The sequence below is a fragment of the Staurois parvus genome, unplaced genomic scaffold, assembly GCF_062004578.1.
Source record: "Staurois parvus isolate SC_StPar_1 unplaced genomic scaffold, SC_StPar_1.0 ptg000469l, whole genome shotgun sequence".
Lineage (NCBI taxonomy): Eukaryota > Metazoa > Chordata > Amphibia > Anura > Ranidae > Staurois > Staurois parvus.
The window spans coordinates 2984189-3005470 of NW_028318265.1; the positions used below are offsets into that span (position 1 = coordinate 2984189).

The 21282-nt window shown below is 41.9% G+C and overlaps 1 protein-coding gene across 14 annotated transcripts in view; it reads right to left on the reverse strand.

The window, feature by feature from the left end:
- The window catches only part of C2CD5 (C2 calcium dependent domain containing 5), a 117403-nt gene that overhangs the window by 78542 nt on the left and 17579 nt on the right, over nt 1-21282 (reverse strand). For 11 of the 14 annotated variants that reach the window (XM_089689154.1, XM_089689152.1, XM_089689150.1 and 8 more), the window contains exons 4-8: nt 21103-21274; nt 14869-14964; nt 13176-13331; nt 7235-7433; nt 836-987 (exon numbers count right to left, since the gene is read on the reverse strand). In XM_089689154.1, coding sequence (XP_089545280.1) covers nt 836-987; nt 7235-7433; nt 13176-13331; nt 14869-14964; nt 21103-21274 — 775 coding nt within the window. Of the gene's footprint in view, nt 1-835; nt 988-2345; nt 2471-7234; nt 7434-13175; nt 13332-14868; nt 14965-21102; nt 21275-21282 lie in introns of all 14 variants that reach the window. The other 3 variants (XM_089689153.1, XM_089689151.1, XM_089689149.1) reach the window with 1 other exon arrangement.

Consider the following 21282-nt stretch of genomic DNA (forward strand, 5'->3'; position numbering starts at 1 on the left):
ACGGGACCACGACACAACTGCGAGACAAATGCTAGGTTTGCGGCATACGATTTCCATTCCAAATCCCCGTTTGGCTGCCACCACCACCAAAAAAAAAAAGCCATTCATGAAGCAGCTGTATTACCTCCTTAACACCTGGCAGCCACCCCCAAACCTCTCTCTAAAAAGTAATTCACCCCACTTTCATTGGCACAGCAGGTGAGCAGCAAATGTAAACAAGCCCAAAGAAAATACAGTGGCTAGTGATCAGAGCTCATAGCCTATCACAGTGATCATGTGTATGGGAGCCAGTGCTCTCGACTCTTGATCCTTAGTATGAGAGCCAGAGCTATGGGTGACAGCCCGATCTCTGTGCTGGGAGCACACTTCCAGCATACAAAGGCACACATGTGCAGTGCCACTGAAAAAGCGCTAAATAGTTATAAAGTTATTCCCGGTTAAACATAAAATTGATCTGGTCCATAGGGGTGTACTGGTTTGAAAGCTGGACTGGTTAAAATTAGGCTCTCTCATGACAGTCATTGAGTACAATGGCTCAAACTTATTCAGGGGTAATAAAATAGCTCCATTCACAAAAACACACACACGGTGGAATTCCATGAGTGGTATACACGGCAAATCTAATACTACGATGTCTTTGGGGTTTTTTTGAGGGGGGGAAGAGGAGAGTTAAGAAATCAGCATTTTTTTCAGAAGGATGTCAATTTAGAGGCAAGGTTTTTACAAAGTATTGGCATGATTTTGATAACTTCATAGCAGGAAAAGGTGCATGGTAAAATGACAAACCAAGAGACATAAGGAAAAAATAAAACATAACTGGGTGGATGTGTCTTACCAGTCTTGGGTGTCAAACTCAAATCTGTGTCAGAAGAGGACGACTGTCGGCTGTAGGACTTGGAAGGTGAAAAGGAATAGGTTTGGTTTTTCAGAGGGGTGGAGGGTCCTGATGAATGAGCATTGGGGTTAAGCTCTTCACTGAAGGGAACCCTGCCAGAAGAAGGGGGAGAAATATTAAATAACCCCTCCCAATGAAAGCTGTTGGAGCGCAGGACCGCCCCTGAGGAAGGTTTGCTGCAGTGAGAGGGCTCCCTCCGGTGGAGCTGGCCGGCCAACATTTCCCAGCATCCCATGCAGTACACGCAGCATCTGTCAACCAACGATGTCCAAACAGGCAAAATCATCACCAAAATAAAGAGAAGAAGCAAAATTAAAATAAAGGAAGCAGAAACTTTCTGAAGAATAGATGACAGTGTTGTTCTAATGACCGCAGCCATAACAAAAAAGATATTAAGTCTTCTGCCCGTTTCCTTATCATCCAGCATTAATACCGTGCAGCTAAAAAGGACAGTAACAGCGGTTTCTATAGCTACATAGCTACTTACCTGCTGTGATGCCCCCCATCTCCTCCACTGACAACCAATCTTCCTCCCTCACCTCCAGAGCCATGACAGGTGTGTGGAGGGCTCAGTAAATGCAGATTGTTTGCAGAACATTTTTGGGTTCTTTTTTATGTAACTTGGAACATTTTGGTCACACAAAAGACATTTAAAGGGACATTCCAAAGAGGTTACAATTGTCTTTTTTTTTTTTAGGAGACTCCAGTGGTGAGACGTCTGCTCCCATACTCTCCTACATGGCAGAGCTCTTATTTAGGGGGAATTTGCTGATACATTTGTCATTAATTTTTAAATGCAGCAAGATTCCCCCCAGTGAAATAATAGTGTATAATGTAATAAATGTGTATAATAAATCTGGAGGACTCAGTCACTTGTTGGTTTCCTAAAAAGAGATATTTCTACTACCTTAAAGCTCTTGGCCAAACTTGGTGGGAGCCCCTCATAATAGGCATAGCCAGTGTACAGACCCAGGAACTATGAGCAGGGTAGGCATAAATCATAATAGGCGTAGCAGGTGAGCAGGCCCAAAACACAGATGGTGGGAGCCCCTCATAATAGGCATAGCTGGTGAGCAGGGACAGGAACTCTGGGCAGGGACAGGCATAACTCCTCATAATGGGCACAGCAGGTGTGCAGAGCCAGGAATTCAGTACAGGGAGAACAAGAACACCTCATAATAGGCACAGCACCCAGTGACCTGGGATCTTAATGCAGATATCTCACCAAAAGAATTCCCCAAGAAAAAGAGCATCAGGAGGTCTAACCCTTCAACAGCCACAAATATTGAAAATTCAGCTGTGGGAGGGCATAGAATTAAAAAGATTGGGATGAAAATAATTTGTAGAAGAGTGGGGCTGAAAGTCAGTGGAGGAGAATTTGGACACCCCAAATGTCTTCAGAAGTACCTGTCTACACTACCTGCATCCTGCCTCCCCCCAGCTCTCGTACCAGTGTAGATGAGGGTGGGAACAGACACAGAGAAGTTCTGAGTAAGCCGGGAGCCAGAAGCTGTGTGAATGGGGCTGTTGTGGGTCGATCGATATCCATGGCTCGGTGGTTGGACCAGCGGAGACCTAAGAAGAGTGTCAGCGAGGTGAAAGAAAAGAGAGAACAGGACACACAAGTTCTGGAGGTTAAAGAATGGTCAAGGCAGAGATTTGGTTAGTGGAAGGAGGACCCCCTCCTTGAAGCATGCAAGCAGAGGAAATGGTTGAGGAGAGACTCCTGAGATTCTAGGCTGGAGATATATATGTAGCAAAAGGGAAATTGCTGCTTAGAAACCCTCACCATGCATTTTACAGCAATAAAGGTAGAACCATTTATTATATTTTTAATTAAAGCAAAACCCCAGGCAAACAACCTGATTATGTGTTTATGAAGATATTAAAGAGACCCTGTCCCTATTCTAAAAATACTCATAGGCAGCCACTCTGTGAAAGAATGGGCAGGGAAAATCTTTGCTGGCCTAAAGAGCTCCCAATATAGCTGATATCCAACACTTCCTGGGGAGGTGGGGGGGGTCACTACAGAACAGAGTAGGATGACAAGGATAAAATACCAGGACGTGTCAGTAGTGCTTCTGGGAGTTCTTCAAGAGTATGTAAACCCAACATTTCATATTCCTGATATGTGCCTGCTGTACCACGTACTTGCATGAAAAAGCATCCTGTTCTCTTTGTATTGCTTCCTGTGTGTGAAATCCCTGGTGTTCCTGTCAGTCACTCTGCTTTACTATTAAAACTGACCACACTAGGCATGAGAGCACAGCCTGGTAAGTTCTGTACCTGTGCTGGGAACTCAGACTGCTCTCCTCTAATGATCAGACTTCTGCTGACTGACCTTGCCCCCCAGTCCCTCTGCACAGCCTTTCACTGGGAAGATTAGTGTGCTTTTGCTTCTCCTCCCCCAATCCCCCAACTATTATGCAGCTGAGAATACAGGGAATGTGATTACTTAGAAAATAAGGGAAAAAAGGTGTACATAATGTTTTGTTATACTTACACACAAATGTTTTGCCTTTCACTTCTATTTTAAACTGAATGGGTTGTTTTGCAAGGTTTGAGTTCGCAATCACCTTAAATAAAACAACAAAGATCCCCGCAGCCCTCCATACAGGTAACTATTTGGACTATGCTTTTACAGGGAAGTTGCCATTGAGTAGTTTTACAGCGCTTTCACACTGCATTTGCACCAAAGATGCAACATGCAGGACTTTTGCTGCGCTTTCAAAATACGCACCTAAAATGCCTGGTCTAATAGAAGTCTATGGGAAAGTGTGGGTAACCAACATGAAAACTGCGGGGTATACTGCACTGTACCCGAGCTGTGGTCAAACCACCTCGCGGCAGTGTGAAAAGGCCTTTAGGATAGTGACAGGCTCTTTTTAAATATGCCAATTACCTAAAATCTTTTTTTACATTGTCTTTACAAAAGCCCCTGCCCACCAGGGCTCAATCTGACAAAAGAAAAATCAGCACAGTGTATGGATCTAACATGTTTCAGGTACTGGAGTTTGGTGAGGAGGTATTTGGCCCACAACAGAGGATACAGCAAGGACAAATGAGATGAAACTAATTCACTCTCTGGGACACAGGCTGTTTGCAGAACAAAGACACAGGATGCTGCGAACTTTGAGAAGTGTGGGGGTTCTCTGGACTGACTATACAGAATTGAGAATATTATGTCAGGTTAGACAGTTCAACTGTGCATTAAGTTGTTTGGCTGGAGTTCCACTTTACAACTTCTCTAAGCCCACAACTTATCTTATGGTGGGATGCACAAATTTCTTTCTGATTATACAAATTTTATACAAATGCATATGCAGTACAAGTGACAAAGGGCTTACCCAAGCTGCTTGTTTAATGATGTATCAGATCAGGTAGTTCCTAACAATGCTTTCACACAGGCGTTCCATATGTCCGTTTTTCATCTGTCCGTTTACGGATGAAAAACAGACACCCATGTATTTCTATGGACTAGTGGATGTAAACATTTTACATCCGTTAAATGTCTGTATCCGTTAACATCCTTTTTTTGGACAGAAGAAAACCCTATTTTTCTTCTGTAAAAAGAACAGAACGGACGAAAAATGGATGTAAATGGACGAAAATGGATGTAACCAGATGAAAAAAAATTATATAAACTGATGAAAAAAGTATGTAAACTGATGAAAAAAGGATGTAAACTGATGAAAAATGGATATAAAGTGATCCGTTTTTTTCTTTGAAAAAACGTGAATGAACTGATAAAAAAAAAAAAGCGGAATGCCGGTGTGAAAGAACCCTAAATCTACAACAGATTGTACTATATGTGGCCGGCTTACTTCCTTAAACCACCTGTCACCAAGACATATTTTCTGGATTTCCTTCCAAATCAGTGATTTAAACTAGCATCCAACTAGCACCGAAGAACAAAAATGTAATATATAAAAAAATGTAATGTATAAATGTAATATGTAGCTTCCCAATCCTTAGATGTGGTGGCTGCATTAGTTTTATTTATTTTTTTTTTCAAACCGTTTTTCCCTTTGTTTTACCTGATGATCCTGTCAGTGAGTCACATCCTGCCCTAGGTTCACTCATTGTACTGTATCTTTGGAACAGCAGTTTTGTCATCCTAGGATTTCAAACACCTCCCCCTTTCCTCTCTTCATCCCCATTAGCTAGTGTAACATAGCTTTGAAGATTATATAAAAAAGCAAAAAAACTGATAACATTTTAGGTTTCAGTTCAGCTCACAGGAAGTGACTTGGACACTGAATTTCTGGCAGGACCATTGGGCATTTCCCAAGCAGAAAAAAGAAAAATGCATCCTCCGCTTGTAAGGACTGGTAATCTGCAATTTCTTGCATTTTCTTGTTTTTTTGGGTCTGGATATTCTTTTATTCTTGTAACGATAACAACCACTCCCACTGGGTGAAATCTGCACATGACCCAGGAACCCAGTGCACGTAAAGCAGTTGTGCAGAACCCAGATCTTAGCAAACTCGCAGTTGTGCAGACTCAGGAACCCAGTGCACTCTCAGCAGCTGTACAGACCCAGAATCTGAGCACACTTGCACATTTGTGCAGACCCTGGACTCTGTTGAGTTACTCTCAAAATCTTTTATCCTCTATTTATCCAGTCTGCATAAATGTATCATCTGCAATGAGTACTGTTTTTTTTTTCTCATGAATTAAGTTTCAGGCACAGGTCACTGTGTGTTACATTTGGGGGGATTTACTAAAACTGGAGCAGCTGTGAAGAGTAACCTATCAGCTGCTATCTTTAGCTTGTTCAGCTAAGCTTTGGAAATTAAAGATAGAAGCTGATTGGTTGCCATGCCAAGCTGCTTCAGAGTCTTAATAAATTCCCCTGAAGGACTTCCTGCAGCAGCAGCTTACAATCATAACTAGAGGGAGTAAAGGAAAAGAAGACAGACTAAAGTATTTAGGCCTTACACACTATACAATCAGAGTGTACAATCTCCTTAGAACTCCCACCTATGTAGTTAATGGCATGTCTGTTTTGGCAGTAATTGAATAGATTGTTTAAGTGTGTCCGTATATCACACTGTTTTTGTAAATCTAAAGGAGGTCATACAATCAGATTGTATAGTACAGTCTTCAAACTTCTCAATCAAAAGGCCAGTTTACTGTACTTCAGACTTTAGGGGGGTTAGATAGTGACCAGTGAGAGTAGAAAATGTATAGGGCCCAGCATCAGTGAGAACAAACATCACTTCAGGGTTGGTGGTCAGTAGGAGGATGAGTAGTGCCCCATTATTGGTATTAGTGGGATGAAAAGTAACCCATCACTGGTGTCAGTGGGAGGAATAGTGCCCCATCATTGGTATCAATGGGAGGAATAGTGCCTCATTATTGGTGTCAGTGGGAGGAATTGTGTCTTGTATCATTCAGAGGTATAGTGCCCCAAGCACCAGATAAAAGCTAGCATAGGACCACATCCAGCCCTCGGGCCACAGTTTGTGGAGACCTATGGTATAGTATATGGTCCATTATAAGCCCTCATACACAGCTGCACCTTTTATGAGTATGCATGTTGCACAATGTGTTGTCCATGAACTCTTTGCAATGCATTTTCCTAAAAACTGCAACAAAGACGCAGCATGTAAGACTTATTGTAAGGTATCTCACCTACAGTTTAATTATAATGAGCAGATGTCAATGGCCCCTTAACCACCTGTCTATGAGCACTGTTTATATACGGCAGCTTGTATAATGTGATTTTAAACACAGTCTTGGTTGATGTGTTTAAAGTATATTGTCATATTTAGTAGCATGCTACACCCGTATTTGGGGTGTAAAATGTAACATGTTACTAATGCAGCAGCCCAGATTACCCTTCCAATCCCCTATTGTGACAGCGAGCAGGGGATCCTTTCCTCTGAAGTCCCACACTGCAGAGCTGAGTGATACTCAAATATATGCTCCGCTGTGGCTGTCAATCACAGGATGTGCGCTGGAACTCTCGTCCCCCATCACCAATTATCTCTTGGAGTTGGAAAAGCTTTTAGAAGTGACTCATGCAGATGACAGAGGAAGCAGACAGCAAAGACAAATCACACTCAGTGCTCTGGACAGACACAAGTACACAGTATAGAAGGATGTGCTTTGTTCATATTTCATGTCTGAGGTTTACAACCACTTTATGCTCCCCCTATTGGTGGTCAGGAGTAGCTGCTGCAGGAAGTGAATGTAAAAAACACACAGCTGCCGCACCAGAGCTCTAGCCCAACGTCCTCAACTTCTGATCATCAGCAAAACGTACTTTGTGCACTTAACTTTTGAATCCACATCTCACACAGAAGAGAAAACACACCATGTACATATACTTACTCCTTCAGCTCTTTACATGGGGAGTGACAGGCTGGAGCGAAGGAGGCGGGGTTAGTGAGTTTATCCAGAGTGCACGCTGTTCCTATAGCACGCACAACCAAACCAGACTCCCCCTCCAGGTCAAAGCACTGCAGGTAGCCAACCACAGCATTCCCCCGCATCTCCAGGACCTTTAGACCAATCTTCCGTTGTAGCTCACCTGGGACAAGGAAATGAAAACATGATTGTGAAGTTGCTGATCATATGAATGCTACACTGCTTACACAACTACAAATGATCATATGAGTGCACTGTGTTTTATCACCCCAACTTGGACACAGCAATACAAACCTGATCAGTAGTCTACTCTACCAGCATTGGGGTACCAGGAGTTAAAAGCCTATGTTTTGGACAATATCGAATGGATTATTCACTGCAACTTACTTTTAATAAAACAAAGCTAGTAGTAAGCAATGTCATAGATTGGTTTATCACTTTACAGGTACAGAATGCTCACTGAGCAACTGATGGCTTTGAAGCGTAATAAATGCTGTTTATTAAGAAAAAGATTTTCTTTTTTTAAACTATTTATCAAGTTCATAAGAAAATTGTACAAGGTGTCATCATCACAATAGAATTATAAAGATAATCACCTGCCGTGCCACACTGTCAGGATGCAATAATTAACCACAGAGTGCAGTATTTAGTCACATTTCTATGTAAAGTGCAAAAATCGACAAATATAAATCCATCAATCCTAAAGTGCAGTATATCACAATAAAAATAAAGCATATATGTAAAAATCTGCATAAAGTGCCGATATAGTGCAAAAAAGTCTAGTATAGTCCAGAAAATATATGTATTATAAATCCTCCTTCAACAACTCAGATTGTTGAAAGACTCTTCCCAGTGTACCAGCCACCACCTCATGAAATGAACACTCACCAGAAAAATGTGAAACAAGTTTAGAATGTCATCATAGGTAGGTGTCATCCAGGGTAGCCTACGCATCCATGCACAGTGCTCTCCTTTCCTATTCCCAGCACTGATCCATGCTGCAGCAAATAAAGCTCACACCAGAGCCAGCAAAGATGGTAATAGTATAGTATTTATTGCACCATGAAAATCACACAAAGCAAGCCAAACAGACCAATATACTGTATCAATGCAAAACCGCTGTAACTCATACAGACAGCCACTGCTGACCAATATAATACATTGGCATGATGTGAACACTAAAGTCTCCGCCCAGATGAGGATTTATAATGCAAATAGTTTCTGGACTATACAGGACTTTTTTGCATTTTATCGTAACTTTTTGCAATTTTATACATATGTATTGTGTACTGTGATATTATACTGCACTTTAGGATTGATTGATTTTATTTATGATGGTTTTTGCACTTTAGATAGATACAGTATCTCACAGTGTACAGTGAGTACACCCCTCACATTTTTGTAAATATTTTATATCTTTTCCTGTGACAACACTGAAGAAATTACACTTTGCTACAATGTAAAGTAGTGAGTGTACAGCTTGTATAACAGTGTAAATTTGCTGTCCCCTCAAAATAACTCAACACACAGCCATTAATGTCTAAACCGCTGGCAACAAAAGTGAGTACAGCCCGAAGAGAAAATGTCCAAATTGGGCCCAATTAGCCATTTTCTCTGACCGATGTCATGTGACTCTTTAGTGTTACAAGGTCTCAGGTGTGAATGGGGAGCAGGTGTGTTAAATTTGATGTTATCGCTCTCACTCTCTCATACTGGTCACTGGAAGATCAACATGGCACCTCATGGCAAAGAACTCTCTGAGAATCTGAAAAAGAGAATTGTTGCTCTACATAAAGATGGCCTAGGCTATAAGAAGATTCTGAAACTGAGCTGCAGCACGGTGGCCAAGACCATACAGCGGTATAACAGGACAGGTTCCACTCAGAACAGGCCTCACCATGGTAGAGCAAAGAAGTTGAGTGCACGTGCTCAGCGTCATATCCAGAGGTTATCTTTGGGAAATAGACGTATGAGCAGGTGGAGGAGCACAAGGTCTCTAACATCCACCAGCACCGTGATGTCGTCATGGAGGAGTTGAAAAGGACTCCAGTTGGAACCTGTGAACCTCTGGTAAATTCCATTCCCAAGAGGGTTAAGGCAGTTCTGGAAAATAATGGTGGCCACACAAAATATTGACACTTTGGGCCCAATTTGGTCATTTTTATGTAGGGGTGTACTCACTTTTGTTGCCAGCGGTTTAGACATTAATGGCTGTGTGTTGAGTTATTTTGAGGGGACAACAAATTTACACTGTTATACAAGCTGTACACTCACTACTTCACATTGTAGCAAAGTGTCATTTCTTCAGTGTTGTCACATGAAAAGATAGAATAAAATATTTACAAAAAATGTGAGGGGTGTACTCACTTCTGTGAGATACTGTATGTGACTAATTACTGCACTCTGTGATTAATTGTGGTTCAATAGGGTTCTTGTATATCAACCTTTCTGCTAGCAGTGTTCTTTATCACAGAGTGGACTTTATATTAGATATTTGGATTACAACAGAATTATCACTGTCCTTAAAAGTACAGAGTCCTCAATAAACAAAAGACATTAATAAAACTGTAACTTTAAGACAATCTTCTGTAGTATCTTTGCCTATACATACAATTCTGCAAAGCAATAAAACAAAAGAAGAAAGACAATCACACCCTAGACTTCATGTTAATGACCCCAACCTGTGTGCAGTGGAGCTTCAGTCCAACGTTTTGTGATATTTGAGTAGACAATTCCTGTTGTCATATACACTGCTCAAAAAAATAAAGGAACACTTTGAAAACACATCAGATCTCAATGGGGAAAAATATCATGCTGGATATCTATACTGATATGGACTGGGTAATGTGTTAGGAATATAAGGATGCCCCATCGTTTGATGGAAATTATCAAACTACAGAGGACTGAATTCAAAGACACCCCGAAAATCATAGTGAAAAAATGATGCAGCAGGCTAGTCCATATTGCTGAAATTTCATTGCAGCAACTCAAAATGGTACTCAGTAGTTTGTATGGCCCCACGTGCTTTTATGCATACCTGACAACATCGGGGCATGCTCCTAATGAGACGAAGGATGGTGTCTTGGGGTATTTCCTCCCAGATCTGGACCAGGCCATCACTGAGCTCCTAGACAGTCTGAGGTGCAACCTCGTAGCGTGGGATGGACTGAAACATGATATCCCAGAGGTGTTCTATTGGATTTAGGTCAGGTGAGCGTGGGGGACATTCACTTGTAACAATTCCTTCATCCCCCAGGAACTGCTTGCATACTCTCGCCACATGAGGCCGGACATTGTTGTGCACCAGGAGGAACCCAGGACCCACTGCACCAGCGTAGGGTCTGACAATGGGTCCAAGGATTTCATCCCGATACCTAATGGCGGTCAGGGTACCATTGTCTAACCCAGCAATGGGCAAACTACGGCCCGCGGGCCGTATACGGCCCGGCGGACCTTTTAATCCGGCCCGCGGAGCTAGGCTCCCGCTAGGCTCCTCTCACAGTCCGCCCTGAAGACCGGTGTAGCATGAAAATCTGTCTCCTATGAGGATCTGTCCCCCTCGACGTATCTGCGCATGTGCCGGAGATCGCCGATCGGCTGCTAATGCCTGAAACTGGCACATGCGCAGATACGTCGAGGGGGACAGATCCTCATAGGAGACAGATTTTCATGCTACACCGGAACGGCGCGGGAACACGGCGAGAGGAACGCGCGGAGCAAAGGTACGTGAATTGACACAGGGGGGACTTGGGGACTTAATATGGGGGATGAATTACTATAGGGGGGATGAATTACTATATGGGGGATGAATTACTATATGGGGGATGAATTACTATATGGGGGATGAATTACTATATGGGGGATGAATTACTATGGGGAATGAATTACTATATGGGGGATGAATTACTATATGGGGGATGAATTACTATATGGGGGATGAATTACTATGGGGGATAAATTACTATATGGGGGATGAATTACTATATGGGGGATGAATTACTATATGGGGGATGAATTACTATGGGGGATGAATTACTATGGGGAATGGATTACTATATGGAGGATGAATTACTATATGGGGGATGAATTACTATATGGGGGATGAATTACTATATGGGGGATGAATTACTATGGGGGATGAATTACTATGGGGGATGAATTACTATATGGGGGATTAATTACTATGGGGGATGAATTACTATGGGGGATGAATTACTATATGGGGGATGAATTACTATATGGGGGATTAATTACTATGCTTACTATGGGGGAATATTACTATACTTACCATGGATGACACATACACATCATTCATCTACTCTTGGTCCGGCCCCCGGGTCCAATATATCCATTGCGGCCCTCAAGTCAAAAAGTTTGCCCACCCCTGGTCTAGCCTGTAGAGGTCTGTGTGTCCCTCCATGGATATGCCTCCCCAGACCATTACAGACCCACCATCAAAACGGTCATGCTGAGCGATGTTACAGGCAGCATAACTTTCTCCATGTGTTCTCCAGACCCTTTCACGTCTGTCACATGTGCTTAGGGTGAACCTGCTCCCATCTGTGAAAAGCACAGGGCGCCAGTGGCGGACCTGCCAATTCTGGTGTTCAATGACAAGTGCCAAACAAGCTCTATGATGCTGGGCAGTGAGCACAGGGCCCACTAGAGGACATCGGGACCACAGGCTACCCTCAAGAAGTCTGATTAGTCAGAGACATTCACACCAGTGGCCTGCTGGAGGTCATTTTGTAGGGCTCTGGCAGTGCTCATCCTGTTCCTCCTTGCACAAAAAAAGCAGATACCGGTCCTGCTGATGGTTTAAGGACCTTCTATGGCCATGCCCAGCTCTCTTAGAGTAACTGCCTGTCTCCTGGAATCTCTTCCATGCTCTTGAGACTGTGCTGGGAGACACAGCAAACATTCTGGCAATGGCATGTATTGATGTGCCATACTGGAGGAGTTAGACTGCCTGTGCAACTTCTTTAGGGTCCAGGTATCGCCTCATGCTACCAGCAGTGACATTGACGCCAGCCAAATGCAAAACTAGTAAAAAAAAAAAAGTCAGAAAAGATGAGTAGGGAAAAAAATATCACTGGCCTCCACCTGTAAAACCATTCCTATTTTGACGGTTGTCTCATTGTTGCCCATATAGTGCACCTGTTGTTACTTTCATTAACATCAAAGCAGCAGAAAAAAATTAACAACCCCCTCTGCTACTTAACTGACCAGATCAATATCCCAGGAGTTTAATTGGCTAAAAAGCGTTCCTTTAATTTTTTTTTGAGCAGTGTACAACGTTCTTGTATACAAGACGTTGGTTAACCAGTGCTAATCACTGGTATATAGTAGGTGTTGACAGACTCAACCAAAAGGATTTTCTCTTGCACAGCAGTTTTTAAAGGATTTGTAAAGATATGACCCAATTTTATCCCTCACCCCATTCCCCAGCATTATGTCTTTCTTTCTTTTATCCTGTTGCTGTATTGAGAACTTTCACTCCCTGCGTTGCCATCATTAGGCTTGACACCACCAACAGGGGCAGCTTCTGGGAGCTCTGTTCTTAATGACATAGGCACAACTCCCATAACTATAGCTTTCCCAAGAGCAGCATCCCTACAAACACTGCGTGAACATTGGAACATGGAAAGCAGTACTTATAAAGGAATAAAACATGGTGCAATGTGTATGTATTGTAGAAATGATGTGTGTGTTTTTTTAAAGTACACACAAAATGTACATTAAATATATTTTCAGCCATATGGATTCCAATTTCTTGACTCCTGGTATTTGTCTTGTCAGAACATACAAAATAGCTCACTACTAGTCTTATAAAGCAGACTCCCTACTGAATATATGTGTATACACAATGCAAAAGTACACAAATCGAAAGACCGGTTTTTCTTACCTGACATGAGTGATATCAGCCTCTGTCGGGCCTCGTTGGAGGCTCTCGGAGTCCGGATTCGGTCGATCCACTGGTATTCTGGATCCTCATTCACTACCAGCTCCTCCACAAACCCATGTATGACAACAGCACGATATGACTTTGGGACAGAAGTAGCTGGAAAGTGTGAAGATGATGAAGTGTTAACAAAGAACCATGTTACACAGAAAGCACAAAGATCTAAATCAAATCCCCCTTTTTCTTAACATTCTCCAAGCCTTTGAAGCTCACCTACAGATTTATTTGAAAAAAAAAAAAAATGCTGAACGCTGTAGACAGTGGTGTCATGTGTTTTCCTGTAAATCCAGTGATGACACATCCCCAAGGGGCAGGATTTTGACACCCAGGGCCAACAGATAGTAGGGTAACTGTTGTTGGGAGTCATTAAAGTGGAAACTTACTACAGGGAAAACAAATGGAAGCAGGCTGAATATTTGACTGAGAGCTCCTTTTTTCAACTTTTTTATGGGAAAGATTTTTTCCATTTTTGTATTTTTTTTTAACAGTTCTCTTTCATAGTTCCTGACTCTCTGTTCATAATAGACACAGTAGAATACAGACAAAGAAACGCAGCTCATTTATGGTGGGACCCCCTCATAATGGGCACAGCAGGTGTACAGACCAGGAAATTCCGGGTAGGAATGGGTACAGCGGGTGTACCCAGAAACTTAACTTCCTGATGTGAATCCGCTGTACACAGCAAGTTTACAGACCAGGAACTCGGTACAGGCAGGATAGGAACCCTCATAATGAGCCCTGCAGGTGAACTCAGCCTGGAACTCAGCCCTAAGATAGTGGGAATCCCAGTTAATGGTCATTGCACGAGCGAGATCTGAAAACTCATGCAGAGACTCACCAATAGAGTCACAGAGAGATAGAAGACAGTGTCAAGGATTTTTCTCTCTAGCATCTATAAAACACGGAAATATCAGTTGTAGGTAAACTAACCCTAACCAGTTCAGGTCTCACACCTGTACACCCTTATGCAGAAGAATGTTTTACATTTTTGTTATGAGCCTATTAAAAAAAACAAAACAAAACAAAACAAAAAAAAAACCCCATCATTAGTTGGGATAGTAAAGTAACACATATGTTTTTTCTTTTTTTTTTTTTATTTGCTGGGTCACTTTAACTGACATTAAGCAAATGGAAGCTCATAACTTTAAAATGCAGGTTTATGAAACAGTTACAGAATTAACAATCTATATTTCTGTTATTTTTACAACTTGTGTCGCAACAGTATTTCTAAACAATGTTACTTTGTATCTCTCCACTTTACCTCTGAAAAATGTTTGTTAACACTGTCTGTTCTTTTGACAAGTAGAAGCTTCTCCAGCTGCTGTATTTACACAGCAACTCCCAGCAGTCATTTTGACAGCCAGGAACGGCAGGCAAGTTTGAGGGGGGAGAGACGCAGCAGGACAGAAGAACAGGTTGTACTAAAAACTCCCTGTGTAATTAGATGAAGTTTTTTTTTTTGGCAGATAGAGTACATCCAGTATCCAGAACTGGTTAAAGAACTTTAGTGAGTGCTATTTGCATAAAAAAGTCGACTCTTGCTACAATGCACAGACTAAAACACATTAATAAAATATGTAGGTTTGAGTGCTTTATTAAAGCTGTGCAACCTCTAACCACTTCACATGTTACTTACTACAGAAGAACTTGACACCACATGAAGATTGTCGGAAACGATTTAAATCATTAAAAAGATCGACCTTCACCACGACACTGATCTCCCCCCGAATTCCTGCATCAAAGAAGGAAAGGAAACATCAACTAAACTCCATAATGACTTCTGTTACCTACTGCCTGCACATTACAACAGTAAAACAACTAGTAAAACAAATGAGAACATCCGGAGGGGTTCAGTTTGCTCTCCCACCCAATGCAAAGCAGCCCTCCCACCCACAGACAGCGTCCTCCAGTGGTAGCTAGGAACATCCTGCTACAGAGCTAACAGATGGGAGCACAGAATCAGGCCTCTCTCCATTAAAGGTGAATTGTCCCCTGAAGACTATTAGCTGAACAGAATCAGCAAGGGAAGATGTCACCAGCACACTGAGGATCACCAACATGGGTCCAAAAGGTTTAATGAACGATTACATAGTTACAGTAAGGCAACGTTTCGGAGTCTCGCAGGACCCCTTCATCAGGAATGTCACATGCCAAGACTCTGAAACGTTGCCTTGCTCTAACTATGTGGTTGTTGATTAAAACGTTTGGACCCATATTGGTGATCCTCGGTGTGCTGGTGACATCCTCCCTTGCCGATTCTGTTCAGTTCCAGCCAACGGTCGCTGTAGCACCCACTTATACACACAGGCATTTTTAAAGCAGGAAAGTATGCCTTTGGATTGTACATTTGCCTATTAGCTGAAACGAGCTGCGACAAAGACTTTGTGCTGATGTCACGCTGATCCTGGTCGGCGGCTTCTGTTTATGTGAGTTACAGCAGTTTTATATTTATGTACCAGTCCTTTTATGCGTCGTGCTATGTATGTGATTCATATGGTGCAATAAATTCTACACCATTATTGTGTCTGTCAGTTTCAGTGTGAGCTTTATTTTGCTGCAGCTTGGATTACATCTCTGTACTGGAGGGGGGAGTATTGTGGATGGATGCATGTGATCTTTACCCGAGATGACATGCTAAGGTTGCTACACATATTGTAGCACATTTTCCGGTGGGTGTTCGCTTCATGAGGTGGTGGCCAGTGTTTTGGGCTTATTCTGTGAAGGTTTTGGCAATAGCTGATTAGTGATAGAATTACTACATACAGAAGTCTTTGTGGACTTTATAGAACTTTTTTGAGCTTTATGGGCACTGAGATGTTGATATAATCTGGGTCTGAAATTCACATTGTAGGTGCATTCCCACTCTGAGAGACAGAATAAAAAAAAAATTCAGGAAATCACATTGTGTGATTTTTAAAGAATTTATTTGTCTTGCACTGCTGAACATAAGTATTTGAACACCTAAGAAACAGCAAGAATTCTGGCTCTCAAAGACCTGTTACTGTGCCTTTAAAAAGTCCACCGCTACTCCACTCATTAATCTAACTTAGACCCCACCATGATTTCTAAGTGGGAGAACTTGAAAAATCGCAGGGTGTTCAAATACTTCTGTTCCTTACTGTATATAAAAAAATCCTTTGTACAATACAAATCTCGCATCCATCATGCTGCCAAACAGACCTATTTCAACACCCTCCTATCCAGTCAATTTTAATTTTTATACTCGCTGTCCCCACTCACTATTTCACTGACCTGGACATTGCCAATTATTTCAAAAACAAGATTGAAGCAATTCTTGATGGAATCTCTATTCTCCAAACATCTATCTCATCTAACATACCATGTCTACCAACACATTCAATACTTTCATTGTTTGACACTACTACAACAGTTGAGGATGCTAAACATTTTTCTGATGCACACATAACCACCTGCCTCCCGGATGCCATCTCCTCACAACTTCTTTAGTCATCCTCATGCTCTATTCTACACACTTTAACCCACATCTTCAATCTCTCCCTTTCTATTGGTTTCTGCAAACACCTCTAAAACATGCACCCCCATAATTAAAGAGAAACGTTACCCATTTTAAAGGACTTAAAGTCAGAAGCTACAGTAACTTAACTCAAAAGCAAAAACTCAAATGTTAGCGACAGGGTCCTGGAGGATAAGTGATACTTTCACTCGAGTGAAGGTTCGTCTTAAAAAGCCCTCACTGAATCTCACCAGTCTGAACAACTTAAGATCTATCTTCTTGCCATTGTTTACACCAAACTCTTAGAATGCCTAGCCTACAACTGTCTGATCTGCTAGATCCTTAAAAACAACAATCTCAACTCCTTAGAGTCTGCCTTTTGCCCACAATTTTCCACAGAAACTTCCCTTCTAAAGCCTAATAACTGCTAAATCTACTCCGTACTCATAACTCTTAGACCTTTTGGATACTTTTGATATACAGTTAGGTCCATATATATTTGGACACAGGCACAATTTTAGTTTTTTCAGGTATTTACCAAAACATATTCAAGCTATAGTTATACAATGGATATGGGCTGAAAGTGCACACCCTCAGGTTTAATTTGAGGGTATGTACATCCAAATTGGAGGAAGGGTTTAGAAATTACAGCTCTTAAGAGCAGCCACCCCACCTTTTTAAGGGACCAAAAGTAATTGGACAATTGAATCAAAAGCTGTTTCATGGCCAGGTGTGGGCTACTCCGTTATTTCTTCATCAATTAAGAAGGTAAAAGGTCTGGAGTTGATTCTAAATGGGGTATTTGCATTTGGAGTCTATTGCTGTGAATCTACATTATGCGTTCAAAGGAGCTGTACATGCAAGTGAAAACAGGCCATTGCTTCAAAAACTAAACAAATCCATCAGAGAGATCGCAGCAACATTAGGAATGGCCAAATCAACGATTTGGTACATTCTGAGGAAAGTATAATGCACTGGTGAGCTCAGCAACATAAAAAAGGCATGGACGTTCAAGGAACACAACAGTGGTAGATGATCGCAGGATCCTCTTTATGGTAAAGAAAAACCCATTCACAACATCCAGACAAGTGAAGGACACTCTCCAGGAGGTGGGCGTATCATTGTCAAAGTCTACAATCAAGAGAAGACTCCAAGAGAGCAAATACAGAGGATTCACCACAAGGTGAAACCATTCATAAGCCTGAAGAATAGAAAACCCAGATTAGACTTTGCCAAAAAAAATCTAAAAAAAGCCAGACCAGTTCTGGAAAAGCATTATTTGGACGGATGAAACTAAGATTAATCTGTACCATAATGATGGGAAGAAAAAAAGTGTGGAGAAGGCTTGGAACAGCTCATGATCCAAAGCACACAACGTCATCTGTAAAACATGGTGGAGGCAGTGTGATGGCATGGGCATGCATGGCTTCCAGTGGCACTGGGTCATTGGTGTTTATTGATGATGTGACAGAAGACAGAAGCAGCCGGATGAATTCTGCAGTGTTTAGACATATTGCCAGCCCAGATTCAGCCAAATGCAGCAAAGTTGATTGGTCGGCACTTCCCAGTAGAGATGGACAATGATCCAAAACACACTGCAAAAGCAACCCAGGAGCTTTTGAAGGAAAAGAAGTGGAATGTTCTGCAATGGCCGAGTCAATCACCTGATCTCAACCCAATTGAGCATGGATTTCACTTGCTGAAGGCAAAACTAAAGGCAGAAAGACCCACAAAGAACAACTGAAGACAGCTGCAGTTAGAGCCTGGCAAAGCATCAGAAAGGAGGAAACCCAGTCTTTGGGTTTCATGGGTTCTAGACTTCAGGCAGTCATTGCCAGTAAAGGATTCTCAACAAAATATTAAAAATGAACATTTTATTTATGATTATATTCATTTGTGCAATTACATTTGAGCCCCTGAAAATGGAGGGACTGTGTATAAAAATGGTTGCAGTTCCTAAAACTTGTACTTGATATTTATGTTCAACCCCTTGAATTAAAGATGAAAGTCTGCACTTCAAATTCATTTGGATTGTTTCGTTTTAATTTATTCTGGTGGCATACAGAGCCAAAAGTATGAAAATTGTGCCTGTGTCCAAATATATATGAACCTAACTTGTAGATGACCCTCCTATTCTGCCTCAAATACTCCTTTCCCTTGCCCCCCCCCCCCCTAAGACTGTTCTTTGCTGGTTACCCTTTTACCTATTTCTCGGCACCTTCATCTGTCACCCACAACTCTGTATCCTCCTCTCTTCTTCCTCTCTCCATAGGGGCCCCCCAAGGCTGTTTTCTGACACATTCCATTGTCCATCTGCAACTCTTACTTGGCTTCTAATACAATCTCTGTGCTGACAACAAAATCTCTCTCTACTACTCAGCTCACCCCTTCAGTATCTTCAATCATCACTAATTTACTAACCAATATATCAGTATGGCCATCACACCACTTTCTCAAACCCAATCTTTCTAAAACTGACACCATTATATTTCGTCCCCCTGTGTACCCTATCCAGACTTTTCCATTCAGATCAATAGCACAACTGTCAGTCCCTCCTCTCATGACATGGTTTATAGGTGTAATCCTGTTCTTATTGTCTTCACTTTAGTAACATTTTCAAAATTTGCCCCTTCTTAACAGATGACATCACCAAACTACTTCACTCCTATGTAATCTCTCACCATGACTACTGAAACTACTCCTCGCTGGCCTTTCTCTACACAGGCTATGACCCCTTCAGTCTATCAAGATTGCTCCTGCCAGACTCATCCATCTTACAAACCACTTAGTGTCCAACATCCCTCTCTGCCAATCCCTCTACTTACTTCTACTCAACCAATGAAATAAAATCAGAATATTATTTGATTCTCCCAAAAACGCACGCTCTCTAGCTCCCTCGTCACCTGTTTCCAATCTCACCTGCAGGACTTTTCCAGAGCCTCTCCCATCATCTGGAACTCCCTACAACAATCTCTCTGACCATCTCCTAATCTGTCTGCCTTTAAAATGAATCTCTTCAAGGAAGCTTATCCCACATCTACGTAACAACTCAACTCATCCACACACAGTTATCTTTTGTATCACTTGTCCATCTCTTTTAGATTGTAAGCCCTAAAGAGCAGGACCTTCCTAACCCTCTATTGCTACTCCAACTGTTGACACTATATAAACCAAAAATAATAAAATGTGAACAAGAGGTTCACATTAAAGAGTCCCAATAGAAAACCAATCCGCGGCTTGAAAAAATAGCAAACTTTATTGAAAATATAAATAAAAAAAAAACCCCACAATTTACTTATATCTCTCCACCCAACACAATTAAAACCAAATGACGTTGTCATGTACATTAAAAACACAAGCCAGGCTCACAGGCATGCCAACCACCCACACATGGACATATTGCTAATGAAGCAGCGATCAGAGCTTGTATGAAAATTAGCAACAATGTTATGATAATCAGGAAGGATTGTGCATGGCAAATAAATCAGCTTATGTCACATATATATATATATATGTTCCGAGATGTATATAATGATGCTGGTCCCCTTTAAGTTTTGTGACCGAGAGTATAAGCAAGCTTTAACATCTATTGGACATATATTTTGAGTAAGTCTGTGACATCCATCAAGGAAGCATCTAAAGTCCATGAAACATGCTGAAAGCACAAACTTGTACATGTACAGAGAGGCAATCAATCAGGATGCATTAACAGATAGTATTTTAGTGGCCAAGGTGGACATAACGGCAGAGAGACATCACAGTTACCAGATTAAGCTACCAGGATAGGGTTTAAGCAGCAAGCTGGAGCTCAGTGGCATAATGCAAGCATAAAGTAGTGGAATCCACATCCATTTATTTCGCACAAGCAGGTAAAGTTTGCCAGGTGTAAAAAGCTCCAATGAGCGATCACAGTCCCAGGATCAACTCCCAATATACACATAACCTGGCTCTGATATGATATTGCTCACCACTCCAAGTATGGTCGCTCTTGCCAATCGATCCTGGTCTTCTGTATAATGCTCCTGATATACTGGAGGGAGCTCCCTCTTGGAGGGTCACCCCCCCCCCCCACCCAACACACCCCCCCCCCCCCCCAACACACACACAGCACACAGGAACAGAGCCAAGGCTGCAATCACAGGCTGTGTGCCAGAGACCTTTTTTCTCTTGGTGTCTTGAAAACTTGTCAGAAGTGACTCATGTAGATAGCAGAGGGATGGGGCAACAGGCAGAAATTACATTTAGTGCTCTGGATTGAGACAAGTACACACTATAGAGGGATATGCTTTGTTCACATTTCATGTCTGAGGTTTAAAACCACTTTATGTAAATAACTAAACCTATTTGATTTACACAGTTTTGCCTATTTATAAACAACATGCTATCCCTTCTTACCATGTATGGTGTCATAAATGGGAAACCATCCGGATATGACGGTGGCAGCCTCAGTGTATAGCAAAGGATCAATGTCAATGTACACTTTTCCAATGGCATCATTGGCACTGTATGTATCGTGGTCCAGGACTGTGATCTGAAGTGGCTCATCCTGCAAGTCCTCATCATCTACCTGCAAAG